The 19,218-nt window shown below is 45.0% G+C and overlaps 1 protein-coding gene and 1 non-coding gene across 2 annotated transcripts in view; one reads left to right on the top strand and one right to left on the bottom strand.

Annotated features, from left to right (window-relative positions):
• Atxn10 (ataxin 10) overlaps positions 1 to 18,198 on the bottom strand; it is a 124,922-nt gene extending 106,724 nt beyond the window's left edge. The window contains exon 1 of the mRNA XM_021183843.1: positions 17,856 to 18,198. Within this exon, the coding sequence (XP_021039502.1) occupies positions 17,856 to 17,971 (116 nt within the window). The 5' untranslated portion in view covers positions 17,972 to 18,198. The remainder of the gene's footprint in view (positions 1 to 17,855) is intronic.
• LOC115029489 lies at positions 3,126 to 3,315 on the top strand. Its single transcript, XR_003835063.1, has one exon. It is a non-coding gene; the product is annotated as a U2 spliceosomal RNA (small nuclear RNA).
• Positions 18,199 to 19,218: the final 1,020 nt, after the last annotated feature.

Here is a 19,218-nt window from a genome sequence, read left to right as displayed (position 1 = left end):
TCCATAGTCACAGGGCAAATCGCTATGGATTCCATTAACCCTAGCTGACATAACAGAAGTACTAGATGAAGACAGATGAAACTGGTTTACTGGATCGGGGAGGACAGGACATTCTTCGCAACAGTGAAAGCATCGCCTCGCCCACTTCTCTCCCTCCACTACCGCCCTGAAAAAAAACCTACTTGACATTACAGTTATGCAAAGCTTGTGTCCACAGTCAAGACAACATAATGCATCTAACTACGTAATGATTAATGGCAATGAAACAGCTGGTAAAGATCAGTCGTTCCCATATTACAAACATTATTAATAATAATCGCTGTCAGTCCTACTTTAGCCAAACTAACAAAAATATTCACAAAAGCTTTAAGGAGCTTAGCTACTTCACGGCAGAAGGCAGAGTGCTTCTGAAGACGATTAAACTTCAGCCGTTAGACGTTCCTATTAGAGAGGAATGCATACCCTGAAGACAATGTATAAATGAAATGCTGTATTAGAGGACAAAAAAAATTCCTTTGAGTTACACAAAAGGTAGAGTTTCATTTCCTTCAAGTTCCAACACATTTGTTGGTCTTGGCAAGTCCTGTTTGAGGAAAATTAAAGAAAACTACCTGTGCTTATGTGACGCAGGTTAGACAGGCTTAAAACAGCATCTATGTACACACCTTACAGTTAATTTATCAGTGGACCTCCTACTAAAAAGGAACTAACTGCTAGACACTGGAACTACAACTAAGACTGTCTCACTTGTTTAAGAAAAGTATTCTTAATACCTACCACTACATTAAAAAAATGCTGGCTTATGTGTTTAGAGTTTTTTAACTGTTGTTGCTTAGAAAATAATTAAAAGTTCATGGGGGTTTTTTTCTCCTAATTGCTAGTTGTTATATAAAACCATAAAACTTTGCCTATTTGATCTAGTTGATCAAAACTAGAAATTTAAAAAAAAAATTTTTTAAATGATCAACTGCTACAAGAAGCCTACAGCAAAACTGTGACACCCACCTTTACCAAGGCCATCCAGCTCAGGGGGGGTCCCTGACAGCCCTAACCAAGCCATTTTGCTAGGTCACAAGTTATGTGTAAAGAGCGTCTCAGCAAATACTTTAGAGTCTGACAGCCCGAAACTCCCCCAAACAACTTCTCAACTCTGCTCTTTACCAGAAAGGCAGGCTTAGATGACACTTATGAATATGGCTGGATACAAATACAACGCTACCGTGTTAAGGCTGGAGAGGTAGCTCACTGGTTTAAAATGACTAGTTGTTCTCGAAAAGGACTGGAGTTCATTCCTGGCACCCACATCAGGCTGCTTACAACCACCTGTAACTTCAGATTTAGGGGATCCAACACCATTCTGCTCCTGAGGGCAGTAGCACTCATAAACACAAGACCCCCCCCACCCCCACATACACACCTATACTCCCCAGGTAATGGGCAAAGAGACACCGAGTTGGTGGCAGTGTCAGGGGCAGAGCAGATGGCAGTCCTTTGTTCTTCCAAGAATGATGCCTGGCTTGGTGGCCACAGCTGTTCTATGGTTACGACACATAGAAATCAAACCCGGATAGCACAGCTTGGAGGAGGAAGACAGACAAGGACCTGCTGGCCACCATGCCATCCAAGAATCTGTGCTCAGCACAGGCTGGCGGTAGACACTCACTTGCTACCATGTGGACAGAAGATGTCACCCAGGGACCCACCAGCCTCCTGGCCAGCCCGCAGCAGGAGCCAGCACAGTGTGCAAGTATGTGGTGGTCAGATGGGAGAGACAGAGAAGTGGAGCAGCTCGAGTGTTATGAAGACAGATGGAACTAGCGTAGGATGGAGGAGAGTAGCCTGCTGTGAGTGGCCAGCGCCACCACTTGGGGCCATGGTGATGTCTTAGCCAAGCGCCCACTGAGGCCGTATCTGAGCTGAGTCTGTGACTACACAGTAGTAGCAGGAGTTGGTGTTGATGTCTGAGGCTCATATTACCACTAGAGAACATGAGGATATCCTTGGTCAGGGCAGTCACCAGGGACCATCTAAGGGGCTGTGCAGAACTGCCCCGCCCCTCACTGGCTACAGTGCTCTGGAAAGGTGGCCCCATCTCTCACAGGTTGCAGCACTTGGGAGAGCAGGCTCTGCACCTCACCCGGGCAATAAAGTGGAGTTGGCCTTGACTGACAAAGGCCCCAAGAGTGTGAGAGTAGAAAAGCTGGCCCTGTCTTCTGCCAATGGTGGCATTGGGTAGCCTAGCTAGAGCAGTGCTGGAGAGCTTATTCTGGTGGAGCAGAAAAGGGGGAGTAGGGCTCTGAGTGGGCTCTGAGTTGGCACACCCCAAAATCTGTATCATCTGAGAACGGTTGGGATGTGTGAAAGGGCCAGTCCTCCTGATTCAAAACTGCAGGATCTCCATGACACAGGGCAACAACAGGATAACCAGGATGAGTCCTGATGAGAATCCAATACTGTCACGGAAGCCAGACATCCTGCACCAGACCAATGACTCACTGCAGTGAACATCTGTAAGTGAAGATGTGTGCACAGAGCGAAAAACTGTGAGACACTGTGACATGCTACAGCTTCCATGATGAGATGCTTTCCTGTGTGTGTGTGTGTGTGTGTGTCTGTGTGTGTGTGTGTATGTGTGTGCGTACGTGTGTGTGTGTGTTTTGTTTTGTTTTGATGGGGAGTTTGCAAGGGCAAAGGGCGGATATGAGGGGACCGGGAGATGAGAGTGACTCGGGTGCATGATGTAAAACTCAAAAAAAAGGAATCAGGGCTGGTGAGATGGCTCACTGCTCTTCCGAAGGTCCAGAGTTCAAATCCCAGCAACCACATGGTGGCTCACAACCATCCGTAACGAGATCTGGCGCCCTCTTCTGGAGTGTCTGAAGACAGCTACAGTGTACTTACATATAATAAATAAGTAAATAAATAAAGTTTAAAAAAAAAAAAAGGAATCAAAAAAAGTTTTTTTTTAAAAAAACTTAAGGATAGCATTAACATATATCCCAGCTGCACCATTCCTGAACATACACTGGGGGAAAAAAACCATACCCTACCAGAAGCATATTCATAATACCAAATCCATCAGCATATGTCTAATGCTATTCAGCTGTAAAAAATAAAATAAAATTATTGCTTCTTGGCCTTTTGGCTAAGGTCCAGCATAGTATCTGCATCAGTTTAATAACTGATATGTCCTTTAACTGAGGACAATATATTAAATGGGTTTCAGGAACAGAGAGATGGATATACTTTCTCCCTCCACTGCACACACTGACCTCTCAGAGGTATTGGACTACCTCTGAGAATAGGGTACCCCCTTCAGGAGGCATTCAAATTCTTGAACTAGGGACTGAAAAGGTGGCTCGGTGGTTAAGAGCACTGACTGGCTCCTCTTCCAGAGGACCCAAGTTCAATTCCCAGCACTCACAACTGTAACTCCTGTTCCAGGGGATCTGACACCCTCACATAGATAAGAACACAGGCAAAATATCAATGCACATAAAAATAAATTTTAAAAAATTCTTGAACTAAACACAACATGAGTTAGTCCTTTGAGGCAGTGACATGTAAAGGTTGGGGTTTCTTTTCTTGAATTGAAAAAGTGATTCTTTTATTCATTTTTTAAAATATTTATTTATTTATTTATTTATTTAGTCTTGTTTTTTCAGATAGGGTTCCTCTGTGTAGCCCTGGCTGTCCTGAAACTAGCTCTGTAGACCAGGCTGGCCTTGACCTCAGAGATCCACCTCTCAAGTGCTGGGATCAAAGGTGTGAACCACTACTGGCCCAGCCAGAAAAAAAAAAAAAAAACACTATTATGAGGGGAGGGGTTTAGGGTCTTTATTGTAGGTTTTTTTCTTTCTTTCCAATGTCTTGAGTTTAATTTTTTTAATTTTATTTATTCTCTCATATATTACATCCAGACCTCAGTTTCCCTCCCCCCACCCCCAGTCTGTGTGTCATCAAACTCTGCCCCATCCACTCCTCCTCCATGTTCCTTCAGATAAGAGCAGGCCTCCCATGGATATCAACCAAATATGGCTTGTCGAGTTGCAGTAAGACTAGACACAAAGCCTCATGTCAAGGCTAGATGAGATACTCAGTAGGAGAAAGGGGTCCCAAACGCAGGCAAAAGCTTCAGAGACAGCCACCACTCTCACTGCTAGGAGTCCTGCAAGAAGGTCAAGCTACACAACCACAACACATAATCTGCAGAGGACTTAGGTCAGACCATGCAGGCTCCCTGTTAATTCAGTCTTTGTGAGCCCCTACGATCCCAGATTAGTAGATTCTGCAGGTTTTCCTGTGGTGTCCATGGCCCCTGTCTCCTATAATCCTTCCTCCCTGTCTTCCATGGGATTCACTGAGCTCCGCCTAATGTTCAGCTGGGAGTCTCTGCATCTGTTTCCATCAGGTGCTGGATGGAGCCTCTCTGATGACTATTAGGTATCATTTCTTTTCTTTTTCCCACGATGTTTGGTTCTACCCTAGGTCTTGGCTATCCAGCTTCTGGTTCCTGGCCCTCTAGGCCCTCTGCCAGTGTATGGGATGGGCTCCCTCTCATGGTGTGGCATGGCTCAAGCTGGATCAGTCATTGGTTGGCCACTTCCACAATTCCTGTGCCACCTTTACCCCAGCACATCTTGCAGGCAGGACAACTGTAGTTCAAAAGGTTTGTGGCTGGGCTGGTATCCCAAGCCTTCCAGTGGAAGTCTTGCCTAGTTACTGGAGATGGCCAGTTGGGGCTCCATATCCTCCATTACTAGAGTCTTAACTGGGGCTGCCCTCATAGATTCCTAGAGTTTCCATTGCCCTAGGTTTCTACCTTGCCCCTAAAATGATCCTCCACACTCCCCCCATATAGCCCCCCCACACCATGAAGTCTACCCACAATATCTATTCTATTTTTCCTTGCCAGAGAGATTCATGTGCTCCAAGGTTTGTAATGTGAGATTTTCTTTCTTGTATAAAGCTATATCAAATTATTTTAATTATTTAATATGCAAGTTATATTGCTGTACTTAAGGAATAGTTTTGTTCTAAAAAAATGATAGGTCTGAGAGTTGATGTTTATGTCAATAAACTTTATTTAATCATTTCACATTACATAAATACCAAAACAAGACAGTGTACCCTATAAATGCATACAATTATTACTTGTCAAAAATTAAAGGCCAATCAGCATGGCTACATAGCAATCATCAATTTAAAGAGAGCAGTAAGCTAAGCATGGCTGTTGATCTCTAGCCTCACTCAGTTATTTGAGTGACAACACAAACGGGTGGAATTTAATTGGAGATGGGTGTGTGGAAATGTTTAGATCCAGGAATCCAAACTGAACTAAAAAGGGAAATGTGAAATTAGGGAGAGAATAAAAAACATAGAGCTAGAGAAAGAAATCCATAGGCTACAGGTTTATGCTAAAGACATGTAAAGGAGGGGATCATAGAGAAAAGACAAGTTTCAGAGCCAGGGGCTACTGAAACTGATCATGAAGAATTAAATGCAGATTAGAAATAAGGTCCAAAGCTGGGCGGTAGTGGTGCATGCCTTTAATCCAAGCACTTGGGAGGCAGAGGCAGGCGGATTTCTGAGTTCGAGGCCAGCTTGGTCTACAAAGTGAGTTCCAGGACAGCCAGGGCTATACAGANCAGGCGGATTTCTGAGTTCGAGGCCAGCTTGGTCTACAAAGTGAGTTCCAGGACAGCCAGGGCTATACAGAGAAACCCTGTCTCGAAAAGAAAAGAAAAGAAAAGAAAAGAAAAGAAAAGAAAAGAAAAGAAAAGAAAAGAAAAGAAAAGAAAAGAAAAAGAAATAAGGTCCAGGTAAGGTGTAACATGTAGCAATGTGAAAGTCACACTCACTGACAGTCAAGGAAATACGGTTGGTCAATGAAAGGATTACCTATGCAAACACTGACCAAAATTTAAGACAATTAAAGCAATTCACAGTTAATAGCAAGCTAAAGCTAAATGTTTCAAAGAATAAGGTGCAGTGGCCCACAGATATTTAAACTGCAAGGTTGATTCAACAGATACTACCATGGCTGGACAAAAAGCTGGAGGCAACCAGGCAAGATGGTGCATGTCTGTAACCTCAGCACTGAGCAGCTATGGCAAGAGGGCTGAGTTAAAGGACAATACAATACGAGCTACATAGCAAGATCTCATCTCAAACAAATAAGCAAAAAAAAAAAGGGCTGGAGAGGTGGCTCAACAACCAAGAGATTGGCTGATCTTACAGGGGTCGGGAGTTTGGCTCCAATATCCACTATAGGGAACTCACAACTACATGTGACCCCAGCTCTTCTGGCCTCCATGGGCACCACGCTTACAAGTATACACAGAGACACATATACATAATTAAAATAAAAATATTACCAAAAGAAAAAGAACAAGAGTCAGGGTGTATATAGTGGAGAGAAGTCTGATACCACGTGACAATCAAGAGGAGTAACTAGTCCATCTAGAGCCGCTGAGTCTCTGGGAAAGGCTTGTCCTCAGAAGTAGCATTTCTAACAAAATGTTTTCTGAAATGTTATTCTGAGCGGCACTGAATTCACAGGTCAGTGTAGGGAAAAAGTCTCTCTTGTTGAGGTTTCAATAAAATACTGATATATTTCATCCAATAAGTATGGTGACCAGGACAAAGACAGTTAACATTTAAATAGCACTAACCATGTGCTAGCCACTATTCTAGGTGTTGTCCATATAAACTCATCGGTGACGATAACAAGGAATAATAAGAAAGGACCACGCACACACAGCTACTGCTTATCTAGTCTGTGGCCATCAGAGAGCCTGATTCAGCCAGCTGAACAACAATCCCAGGGGCCTTCACCTTTCAGTATCCTTAACTCACAGATCACTGACCACACCCTTGGGTCCAGTGACCACTACAAAACACGGGAGGAATGGAAGGCCTCCTCAGGGTTCTGGCGGTCACAAACATACCCTTATTTGCTTTGCTCAAATTCCTTCCTGGCTACTTCATCCACTTAAGATAACTGCTGAGAGGTGGCCTCCTGTTGTGCATTTCTGTGTTTTGAAGCTGAGTCAGAACACCTTAGCAAATAGCTCCATGCGGTATTCCAGCTCATGGCATAGGTAAAAATAAAGGAGACTGCCATCACACAATTCTTTTTATAGAGGAACTTGATGTTCTCTCAAACAATTGAACTGAATCATGGCTGAGTCAAAAATGCCACATGGCATCTTCAACTAAGCTGATGACTTGTCTGGGTTTTGCTTGGGGGCAACTTGTTTTGTTCTTCTTCAAAGACTTGCTGGCCACAGGCTCAGTACAGTAATGTTTAGGGGAAACCCATGTGTATGAGTGTACACAGATAGACAGATTTATTTTTTACTCCTGTGGTATCCTGACCTCTAAAGGGCTTAATCTATTTGCTTTCTTCATGAAAGTTAGTCAACATATTTATGCAAGCAACTCAAGATTCTCCCAAGTCATTTTCCATCCTTTGAAACCAGCCATTTGTCACAGTGGTGTTTCCTATACATTTCTAACTAGAGTCTCTCTCCTGTGCTTTTATTGTAAAATACATATAAGGACTCAAGAAATCATAAAAATATGATCAAGTGCTCATATGTGCTAGACGTGAATGGAAGAGCTGGGAGTGCAGAGTCAAATAAGAATCCAGCCTCTGAGGTAATTATGTGCTTTTAATACTCTGTGATGGTCTTGAAAAGAAGCAAAAATACAGAACACAGGCCTACAGATCAAAAAGATTTGCAATGCTATTGATCATTTCTGTGCCACTCTACCCGAGTACCTAACAGCCTCAGAGGGTATTCTCAGCTCTGCATGCTTGGGTGGAATATTCTGTTAGCAGACGCATGTGGCAGAGAAGACAAGAAAAGGAAACACACGAGTGGACCAAAGCATGATATAGCCTCTAGGGCAGCAGCTCTCAACCTGTGGGTCGCAACCCCTTTGGCAAACCTATTTCCAAAAACAGTTATATCATGATTCATAACAGTAGCAAAGTTACAGTTAGGAAGTAGCAACAAAATATTTTATGGTTGGGGAGGGGAGGTCACCACAACATGAGGAACTATATTAAAGGGTCACTGCATTAGGAAGGTTGAGACACGTTGGTCTAGAGTCATATCCTCAGTGACCTACGACCTCCAATGAGGCCCCCACCTCCTATTGTTTATACTTCTCAATAATGCAATTATATGATGAAGTTATCAAGGGAATAATCCACTGATCAGAGCAGTCAGGATCCAATCAAGTCTAAAAACCCATCAGTTGACAACCAAGTCCTCGGTACATGAACCAGTGGGAGTCATTTCATACTCAAACCTTAGCAACACAAGAAGTGAAATGGTAAATAAAGCATGAGGGGATATCACAGTGTGTGTGCACAGATAAAGAAGTCTCCAGACACTGATAAAGTCAATGTCACACACGTGTACTGTTTTTTTGGTACATACTTTGGTACATAAGCAAGCCAAATACTGCTCACTTTACTATATGAACTATAATTGCCCTCACAAAACTTAAATACCTTAATCTTCATTGTCAAAACAATTGGCTCTGGAATCACCTAGGAGATACACCTCTAGGCGTGTCTATGACAGTCTCTTCAGAGGTTTAACTGAGGGAAGGCTTGATGCCAAACTGTAGGTAGAGGTGGAAGAGAGAGAGAGAGAGAAGACAAGCTGAGCAGCAGCATCACCCCACCCATCCCGATTCCTCGCTAGATCAATGTGAACAGTGCTTCACAGGTCCTACCTATGCCACCATGAAATGACAACCTCTATTCAGTGAGTCAAAGTCTTAAGTTGCTTTTTGTCAGCCATGAGCACACTGGCATATTTTCTCATTGGCCACAGCAATGAGAAAAGCAACAGTATAGGTGGTTAAGCAAATGAATACATAACATGGCGTCCTAAACAGCTTTTTAGTGTTAAAAGTAATTGTCTAGCTCTGTGCACTGGCTGGTGTTGTGTGTCAGCTTGACACAGCTGAAGTTATCACAGAGGAAGGAGCCTCCCTGGAGGAAATGCAGCTGTACAGTATTTTCTCAAGTGGTCAAGGTGGAAGGGCCAATTGTGGGTGGTGCCATCCCTGGGCTGGTAGTCTTGGGTTCTATAAGAAAGCAAGCTGAGAGCTGGTCAGTGGTGGCACACACCTTTAATCCCAGCACTTGGGAGGCAGAGGCAGGCAGATTTCTGAGTTCAAGGCCAGCCTGGTCTACAGAGTGAATTCCAGGACAGCCAGGGCTACACAGAGAAACCCTGTCTCGGAAAAAAAAAAAAAAAAAAAACCATAAAGAAAGAAAGCTGGGCAAGCCAGTAAGCAGCATTCCTCCATGGCTTCTACATCTACTCCTGCCTCCAAGTTCCCACCCTGTGTGAGTTCCTTTCCTGACTTCCTTTGGTGATGAACAGCAGTATGGAAGTGTAAGCTGAATAAAACCCTTTCCTCCCCAACTTGCTTCTTGGCCATGATGGTTTGTGCAGGAATAGAAACCCTGACTAAGACACACTGTTAAGTGACTTTTCTCAAAGGTACCAACTGGCTCATCCTCAATGCTCTATTCAATTCAATGCTCATTAAGCATCAAAACAGCACAGGCCTGCCAGGAGATGCCCCAAAGATGGTGGTTCCTGCTCTCAAAAAGAGTGCTATCCAGTAGGGAAAGGGAATTCTAACGAACTACTGAGGTAGCCTGGTAGATAAGGTAATAAACCTGAAAACCCGAGTTCAATCCCCAGGACCCCCCATAGTGGAAAGAACTCAATCATACGAGCTTTCTTTCCCTCCCTCCCTCCCTCCCCTCAATAAAAGTATAAGAAGGGCATTCCATTATGAAATAAAGACAGTAATTAGTTCACACTGTAACACCTGCCTCCTCTCTAAAAAAATTCAGTATTTAAAAATTAAAAAGGTATAGCCTAGCTTATGAACAATATATATAACTTCACACACAGAAACTGGATGGGAGCACTCAACTGAACCTAAAAAGCCAACGTACCCACAAAGAAGAATCCTGTAACTGAGGACTGGGTGATTAGGCTAATGTCCCCTGTCCAGAAACACTATGTGGTTCACAAAGCCAGGACAGGACTCCTCTGCATGTGAAGGTTAAAACAAACAAACACCTGCAGACACTGTAGTCACATGCAGACGTCACAGAAAGCCATGTCCAGGAGGAAGCACAGAGAGCGTCACAGAAAGGACCTGGCCAAGGACGGTGGCTGCGCAGGAAAAAGAAACCCAGATCTCTAATACTACTACTGTCTCACCAAAATACCTGTTTTGAGCCAGGATCACCAGGATGAGGTACAAGAAAATATAACTTTCACAGAGGAAGGAGAGAGCTCAGAAAAGAGACATGGAAAAAAGTTCTCGCTCAATAAAAGCTATTGAGGTAAAAGTTCACAGAGAAAAGTAGCTACAGGAAAAACTGGTTGCTGCCCTCACTATTCCCAACGACCCACTGACAGTTTGTGTCCTAACACTGCAACCCTAGGCTATACTGAACTAAGTCCTAGAGCCCAAAAGAACACTTCGGTCTACCAAGATGGCTCAGAGGAATGAACGTGCCTGCAGCCAAGCCTGACCATCTTTGCTCAATTCCTAAGACTCACATGGTACAAGGACAATGTAGGCCATATTGTTGCTATACACACACACACACACACACACACACACACACACCAAACAAATAAAAATGTAACCTCAGGAAAGACGACTTCCATCAGGCAGTGCAAAAGGGAAGTCTCAACAACTCTATCTACAGAGAACCTTTGTGGGCTCTCAGTCAGGGGACCAAGGGGCAAAGACGGCAGTTACTACAACACAAAGAACATCACTTCTGGGCACCCTGAAAACCCAGAGCTGAAGAAAGGATCTAGAACTCTGGGGCCCACTTGGATGTCTGAGTACTTTCATGCCTAGTGACACCATGGAAAAAGCAGTGACAACCCTTGGAGTAACAAGGGAAAATGTAGCCAAGGGCTCAGACCCCTTAGCAACAGGATGCATCCAGACTGCAGGGTGATCCCAGGGTAAAGTCCAGTATGGCAGATATAAGCTGACCCTATGATAGCCTCAGCAAGAGATCAATAGCCTGTCTGACAGTGCTCCTCCCAGCACCCTTAGACTCCAAAGCTGCTATCTTGAAGACTGGCAGAGTCGACAGTCTCAGACCAGAGAAGACCTAAGCAGAAGAGCAGACTACACCTTAGAACAGGCCTCAGTCCACACCTGGACCCAGCCAGCCAACATCTGGACCAATGATCAACCAACAGGCTAATCAACCACTTAAGCCATGTGCCTCCAGAAGGTTAAGTCAGATACAGTCTATGTGTTTCCTGGGGATTTAAGCCTCAACTGACTGTAGCAGTTACCAGCCCACAGGGCATTCTTATATTGGCTCTCTCTCTCTCTCTCTCTCTCTCTCTCTCTCTCTCTCTCTCTCTCTTTGCCTAGAGTTCCAGTTATTCATACTCAGCTTCTGGAAACAACACAAGCACTTGCTAGCTGGCATAGAGAAAATGTTCATGAAGTAAAACCCACAAGCACCAGATTGCTAACAACGTTAGCAAACACAATACCCAACCCTTCTCCTTGTCTTACAATTTTACCATGTCATCTTTACTTTTTTCTTTTAGTGTGTATGGATGGGGGTAGGGGTACAGACTAATGAGCAAGTGAGCGAGCAAGTGGGTACATGAGAGCCATGGTGCATATATGGAGGTCTATACTGGCTACTCTATGCTGACTAGTCATTTTGGAAGAGATGGACTCTCAGTCAAGATAATGCCCCCACAAGACTAACCTATAGGCAAGCTTGTGACTTGTGGGGCATTTTGTTGACTGATGGCTAATGTGGGTGGGGGGGCCTATCCCAGAGAGGGTGGTGCCTCCCATGGGTGGGTAGTCCTAAATAGTATAAGAAAGCAGGCGGAGCAAGCTATGATGAACAAGTCAGAAAGCAGCATCCCTCCATGGCCTCTAGCACAGTTCCTGCCTTGAGTTTCTGCCCTGGTTTCCCTATGTGACAGGCCGTGATTGACTGTGACAGACTGTGTAAGCTGAAATAAAAACTTTCCTTTTGTCACTGCAATTAAAACTTAAACTAAAATAAGGTCAAGGAACTACATTTAGAAGTATCCATTTCCACCTCATTTTTGAGGCATGAACTCTCTCATTTTTGCAGTGTTGCTAACTGGCCCACAGCTTCTCCATGGTTCTCCTGTCTCTGCCTCCCATTTCTCTTGGAGCGTTGGGATTACACACACCACCACATCCAGTTTTACCCAGAGTCTGGGGATTAAGAGCTTTGACCCACTGAGCCACCTTGTCAGTCCCAGGTCTAACTATTTACATTTGTTTTTACTAACTAGTAGTAACACTTACGCAGTGAGTAGAAAAGGCCAGGGTCCTTCAGCCACACTCCGTGAGTTCTTTAGGGGACAACTGATAAAACGGGAAATTAATTTACAGGCAGAAAACTGCAATATAACCCAACAACCCATCTAGATATGGCCCATTTCCTGAAAAGTTCCCTCTCTCTTTCCCTGCTAATCCCAACCTCCATTGACAACCACTGGTCACATGAGTATTATCACTGACTCACATGGACTAGTGTTCCAGTTGGTAAAAAGTATGTTGTGACTGGCTCATGTCATCCCGTGTTTCTGGAATTCTTCCATGTTCTTCTGTGTCAGCTGTTCATTCCTTTTAATTTCAAAAGTTTTAGACAGTCTCCTGATGACTGACACTTAAGTTGCTTCCATTATTTGATCACGTCAGTGAAGTTGCTATGAACGTACCTTAACAAGGGTTTGGTGGATGCGCATGTTTGTTTCTGAGTAATACCTAGAGCTCTATCAGGTATACATTTAAGTTTATGAAGACGTGCTAGTATGCTCTCAAAGCAGTTACATCTTTTATAATCCCACCAATAACCTGTAAGAGTCCCTGTGGTTCCAGTCTCTCACAAAACGTTGAGACTGTCATTTTAAATTTAGCCATACTAGTGAGCACACAGAGTTTGTGGTTGCTGTTTGTAAAGGTTACAGTTCTTTGGTTGGTTTTTAAATGTTTTGTTAACCCTTAGTGGATAGGTAGGTGTGCATCCCCTTTGCCTGTGTGTTTGTGTATAGACCCATGCCTGGACCAAAGAGACGAAAGATAAAGCACTGGGCCTTTGGAACTGGATTACAGACAGTTGTCAACTGCCATGTGGATGCCGGGAACTGAACCCTGGTCACCTGGAAGAACAATCAAGTGCTCTTAATCTTAAACCTCTAAGCTAAGCAATCTCTCCAGCCATGAGCTTGTTCTATATCCCAGGCCGGCCTAGAAATCACTTATGTAGCCCAGGCTGGCTTCATAATGGTAATCTCTTTCAAGAGTATAGAACTACATCACCATGCCCACATCCACAGATCTCATTATGGTCTTGTCTGTTTACAAGAGCTCTTTTAATATACTATTCATGATGCCTACAATTCACCCATTCGAAGTATCTCATTGGATTTTGGTATACATATTACAACGTTAATGTCTTAAATGTAGTAAAATATCTGTAACATGAAAATTGCCATGTAGACTACTTTTAAGTCTACAATTCAATGAGTTTAATTTAACTCACAATTTAACAGGTTTAATTTCATGCACAGTTCAACAGCCATCATCACTACCACCTATTTCTAAAACTTAAATATCCAAACTTGGAATTCTGAATCAAAGGAGTTATTGATGTTCCTTGCTGCCCCAAACCGGATAGCCTCTAAATTCACTTCTCTATGAATCTGCCCTATAGTTCATCAATGGAATCATATACTGCAATCTTCTGGCAGTTCCTTTAATATCTTGGTGATAATCTATGCTGAACTTTTCTGAGGAACCATCAAAGAGGTTTCCATGTTGGCCACACCATTCTACAGTCTAATCAGCAGTGTATAAAGACTGCGTTTCAGGCTGCAAACGTAATTCAGTAGCAGAATAGTGTCCTTGCACGTGCAAGGCCTAGGGTTCAATATCCAAAAACAACTCTAAAATGGGTTATCAGTTCCTGTACATCTTCACCAAGAACAGTTCACGCTGTTCTTCCCCACTTTGGGTAACAGCCAACCAGAGGGTTATAACGGAGCCTTACTGTGCTTTTCACACTGGGTGCTGAATAATGCTCACGGCATTTATACATCTCCACTAAAGTACAAGAGTCTTTGCCCAATTTTTAAAAATGGACTATCTTTTTAGAGAATTGCAGGAATATTTTATACATTCTGAAACAATCTTTTGTTAAATATACGTATTACAAATACCTTTAGTCTATGCCTTGTCATTTTGTCTTCTCTTTTCTTTTTTGGGTTGTTTTGTTTTTGTTTTTGTTTTTGTTTGGTTTAGTTTCGTTTTATGAGACAGGATTTCTCTGTGTAGCCCTGGCTGTCCTGGAGCTCACTCTGTAGACCAGGCTGGCCTCAAGCTCAGAAACCCGCCCGCCTCTGCCTCCCAAGTGCTAGGATTAATGGCATGCGACCATTTTGTCTTCTCAATGCTATCTTTTGATCAAGGGTTTAATTTTAAGTCTAGCTGGATAAAGTATTTTGCTTAACTAGGATGTTCTCCATGTCTTGGACAAGAAATGATTGCTCGGTGCTGGGGTGGCAAGCTGCTCCACAGGGGTGCATTCGAGCAAAGAACAATGCTGTTGTTACGTACAAAACACTGCAAAGTCCATTCATACTACTAAAAAAGACTAATGTTTTTAAAGTCTGCCTAGGTCACAAGGATACTATTTTCTTCTAAATACTTCAGAATTTAGATCTACATTCCATGATAAAATATTTTTCTAAATGGTCTGAGATGTAGGTCAAGGTTCATTTTACTCTAATTAACATGTAAATAGTCGTTCCCATCCTGCTAGCAGATGGCTCACACACCCAGTGTAACTCCACCTCCAGGAGACCCAACTCCCACTTCTGGACTCCACAGCACCATAGACACCTACAGACAGCATAGACAGCATAGACACCTACAGACAGCATAGACACCTATAGACAGCATAGACANCATAGACACCTACAGACAGCATAGACACCTACAGACAGCATAGACAGCATAGACACCTACAGACAGCATAGACACCTATAGACAGCAGTCTCAACATGTGTCTACCCCTTTTGGTGTTGAAGGTCCCTTTCAGAGGGATCACATTACCAGATATCCTGCATACTAAATATTTGTTATAATTCATAAGACTAGTAAAATTACAGTTATGAAGTAGCAACAAAAATAATTTTTTGTTTGGGGAATCATCAGAACATGAGGAACTGTATTAAAGAAGGGCAGCATTAAGAAGATTGAGAACCACTGCTAGACAAACCAACTCTCCTCTCTCTCTCTCTCTCTCTCTCTCTCTCTCTCTCTCTCTCTCTCTCTCAAACTGGTGGCTCAGCATTTAAGAGCACAACTCCCAATGTCCATTCACATGGCGGCTCACAACCTTCTATAATGGGATCTGATGCCCTCTTCTACTATGCAGACAGAACATCCAAATGCATAAATAAATATTTAAAAATAAATAAATAAGCAGAACCAGAATCAAGAGTGCTGCACCACCACACAACTGCATCTCTCCACCTATCTGCCAGTTCATCTCTTCTGATCTCCAAGCTGCCTGAAGCAGGGACACTGCCACACAAGAACCAGAACTGGACCTTGGTGTTCACCCCAGCATGACACTCCAGTTGGTCCCTGAACCCTGCTCAGTCAATCTGGCATTCCTCAACATCTTTCCCTACCCTGTCTTTCCTCTACCCTTTCCCACAATGTCCTAATCTGGGCACTTTTTCCCTGGGACTTCTGCCATAGCTACTGAAAGATTACCCTGAACTTCATCCCTCTGCCTCCAGCTTCATCCTCTACCCCTAGCTTCTCTGTTCTCTTTCATCCCCAAGAAAGGCAATCAGACAGACTTTCCTCACAGATTTTACCCAAACACTTCTTTTGACTAAACCATCAATAGTTTCCCCTAAGTCCTCTCAGAACAGATCAAGTGAAGAAAGCTATGGGCCTTAAACCTCTCAACCAGTTACATAAAGGAAACCAATGTTTGAGTGGCTCCTCTGGTGCAGAGATATTATTTATGTTGTTTCTCTGCAACTCCACAGAATCAGTACATGGCCCTTTCACAGATACTGTCTTTTCTAGGAAGCCCCAGGTCATTTTACAGGTATGGGTGTTTTGCCTGTGTGTATGCCTGATACCCCGAGACCAGAAGGGGAAACTGAAATTACAGGTGGTTGTGAACCACCATATGGGTTCTAGAACTCAGACACTGATCCTGGCTCCGGGAGACAGCACCTTTCCTGTGTGCATCTCTACCACAACATGTTTACACAGCAATCCCCTAATGTGTTTGATGAAAGGAATTATGTCACATTTGGTTTTTGTCGCCTCAGACCCCTGCAAAGGCTGTCTGACAGTACTCAATAGATGGTTAATGATTAAGGTATAGGTCCTAAATGGTACAGACAGGCCCAAGCATCCAATCAACCAACATTATTTCCCAGCAGTGTCTGTCACACTGATTAGCATGCTAACCACAAGGCCAAGCAGCAGTGCTCTGGGTTCCTCAGCACCTTTTAGACGCACTCTTCTACTGTGTCGCCTGGTGGGAAAGAGCTGTTGTTGTTGTTGTTGTTGGGTTTATTTGTTGTTGTTGTTGTTTTAAAGATTTATTTATTATTACATGTAAGTACACTGTAGCTGTCTTCAGACACTCCAGAAAAGGGTGTCAGATCTCATTACGGATGGACCATACGGTTGCTGGGATTTGAACTCATGACCTTTGGAAGAGCAGTCGTTGCTTTGACCTTCTCCAGCCCCAGGTTTGTTTTTGAGATACAGAGGATGTCACAATGCTGACTGGTCCAGCCTCAAACTCAAGAGATCCACCTGCCTCTGCTTCCTGAATGCTGGAACTGCAGGGCTGTGCCACGTGACATGTCTGTCGGCTACCTATTTTTAGAAAACGTTCCTGTGACCACTGAGCCTACGTGCTTTTTCCCCTCACCACGTTCTCTGCCCTTTGTCCACACTCTAGGCCTGCTTGTTATCTCTCTACAGGAGAGACGAAAGGCTCCGGGTCCTCTCCCAAGACTTGGTCCAGGGGAAGCCATTACTGTTAAGAAAAAACACCAATGGTGTTTAGTAGTAGGTGTCAGGCATGGCCTAAGGATCTAACTAACACGTATCATCTCATTAAACCCTCACTGTCAACTCAACCAAGGAGGTCCCAGCGAACCTTGTTCCCATTAAACAGACAGGGAAACTGCAGCGCAAACCATACCACAAAAATCCATCAGGAACTGACAGCCTCGCATACTTCTGTTTAAACACGTTTATTTCATCTCCGCACTGAAAACAACGCACCACAGCTCCCATTTTGTAAGGCTAGAAACAGAAGGGTTACAGGCGATGCTGAGCAGATGTCACGAAGCCAGGCCAGCTCTGCAGGCTCCTGGACAGAACGCCCTCCAACCCAGAGGGAGAAGCGAGCCCGAACACGCCTCCCTCCCCTGGCCACCGCCCTCAGGGCCCCGCCAGAGGAGCCGAACCAACAGCTTCCTCGCGGCCGGCTTGGGGACCAGTGTCGCCATCGCCTGCCCCTCTTAGAGCCTGGCCAAACCCTCGCCCCAGAGCAGGCCTAGGCGAGCGCCACAGAGCCACAACCTGAGCGTGGGCCGAGCCGATCGAGCCCGCCGCCCCGCCTCGCTCGCCGCAGCCCAGCCCAGCCCAGCCCAGTCCAGCCCAAGAACCCTCCATGGTTCCTCTTCCTCCTTCCTAGGTGGCAGCCCCCGCGCAGTTACCGGTTACGCTGCTCCTTGAAGAGCGCCGTGAGCGCGCGCAGGGCCTCCAGGTCCTGGATGGGTGCGGGCACCATGATGCCCGACAGCCGGGAGGGTGGCATCCTGGGCGCCGCCATCTTGCCACTCGCTCTGGGGCCGAGCCTGACGAGGCGGAGAGCAGAGCGAAGAGAAGTCGGGGAGACAGACGACAGGCGAGGAGATGGAGACGCGGTCTGCAAGGCTCTGGCTTCCGCAGCCCGCGTCACCCAGATCCCGTGGTGCTGCAAGGCAGAGAGCGCGAGACTAGCTGGCTTGCCTCAGGCGAAGAGGACAAGGCGACGCGGCAGGGGGAGGGAGAGGGGGAGGGGGCGGGGGCGGAAGTCCCGCCTGAGGGGAGGGGGCGCAGCGGAAGTCCTGCTCCTGCGTAGGGTGGGATGGGGGAGGTCTTCGGTCGCCACGGTGGGGCGACGTGGGGTAAAGACCCCTGTCAGAGGACAGAATACTGAGATGAGGGGTCGGGGTAGGGTGGGGGTGGGTGGGCTGTAGAGTGTCCTAGAGAATGAGTGTCTTATCAGGGACAGATGCTTTCCATGAGCAAGGGCCACCATTGGTGGAGGTCCCCTCATGCAGAGGTTTCCCTCTGGGGAAGAGATACCAGGCCGAAGCAGCGCCCCCAGAATAATGGATGTTGTCCCTAACGAGACCTGGAAAGGAGGCCCCTGAGAGGAAGAGCAGGTATACAGGCCAGAGGTGTCACCATGGGAGGGGACCTGCAGAGAAGACTTACCCTCAGGGCATGTGTTGCTGGGCCAACCAGTTCTATTGCAGGAAAACCTGAAATGGAGACTCCAGGGGAGGGAATGCTAAGTTGAGGAGTTCCACTGAGGGAGGCCTGAATCGGAGATTCCCACATAGGGAAAAGATGCTGGATACCTCAAGCCATGGAAGAAGACCTTGGATAGTGGCTCCTCATGGGAAGGGGACGCTGATCAAAAATGCCCCCTTGGGAAAGAAATCTTTCCCAAGACTCCAGGAAGGAGTCTTCCCACAGAGAGAAGGCTGAGAAGTACCTCCCTGAGAGGTGTATTCATTTCTTGTTGTAATATCAAAATTTGTGACAGAAGCAATTTTAAAAAGGATAGGTTTCTTTTGGCTCACAGGTTGAGAGAACAGGCCCACGTGGTGGGGACTTGTGACACAGGGCTTTAGGCAGCTCATCACATTGCATCTATTAAGTCAAAAAACAGACAGCTGGCTTTGACTTTTTTTTTTAATCTAGACCATGGAATGCTACCACCCACGTTGGGGGCAAGTTTCCACACACTTAATCTCATCTAGACAGTTCTTCACAAACATGCCCAGAGGGTTGTCTCTGGTGATTCTA

Source organism: Mus caroli, chromosome 15, assembly GCF_900094665.2.
Source record: "Mus caroli chromosome 15, CAROLI_EIJ_v1.1, whole genome shotgun sequence".
In the NCBI taxonomy this organism is placed as follows: Eukaryota; Metazoa; Chordata; class Mammalia; order Rodentia; family Muridae; genus Mus; species Mus caroli.
This window is presented reverse-complemented; position numbering and strand designations above follow the sequence as displayed.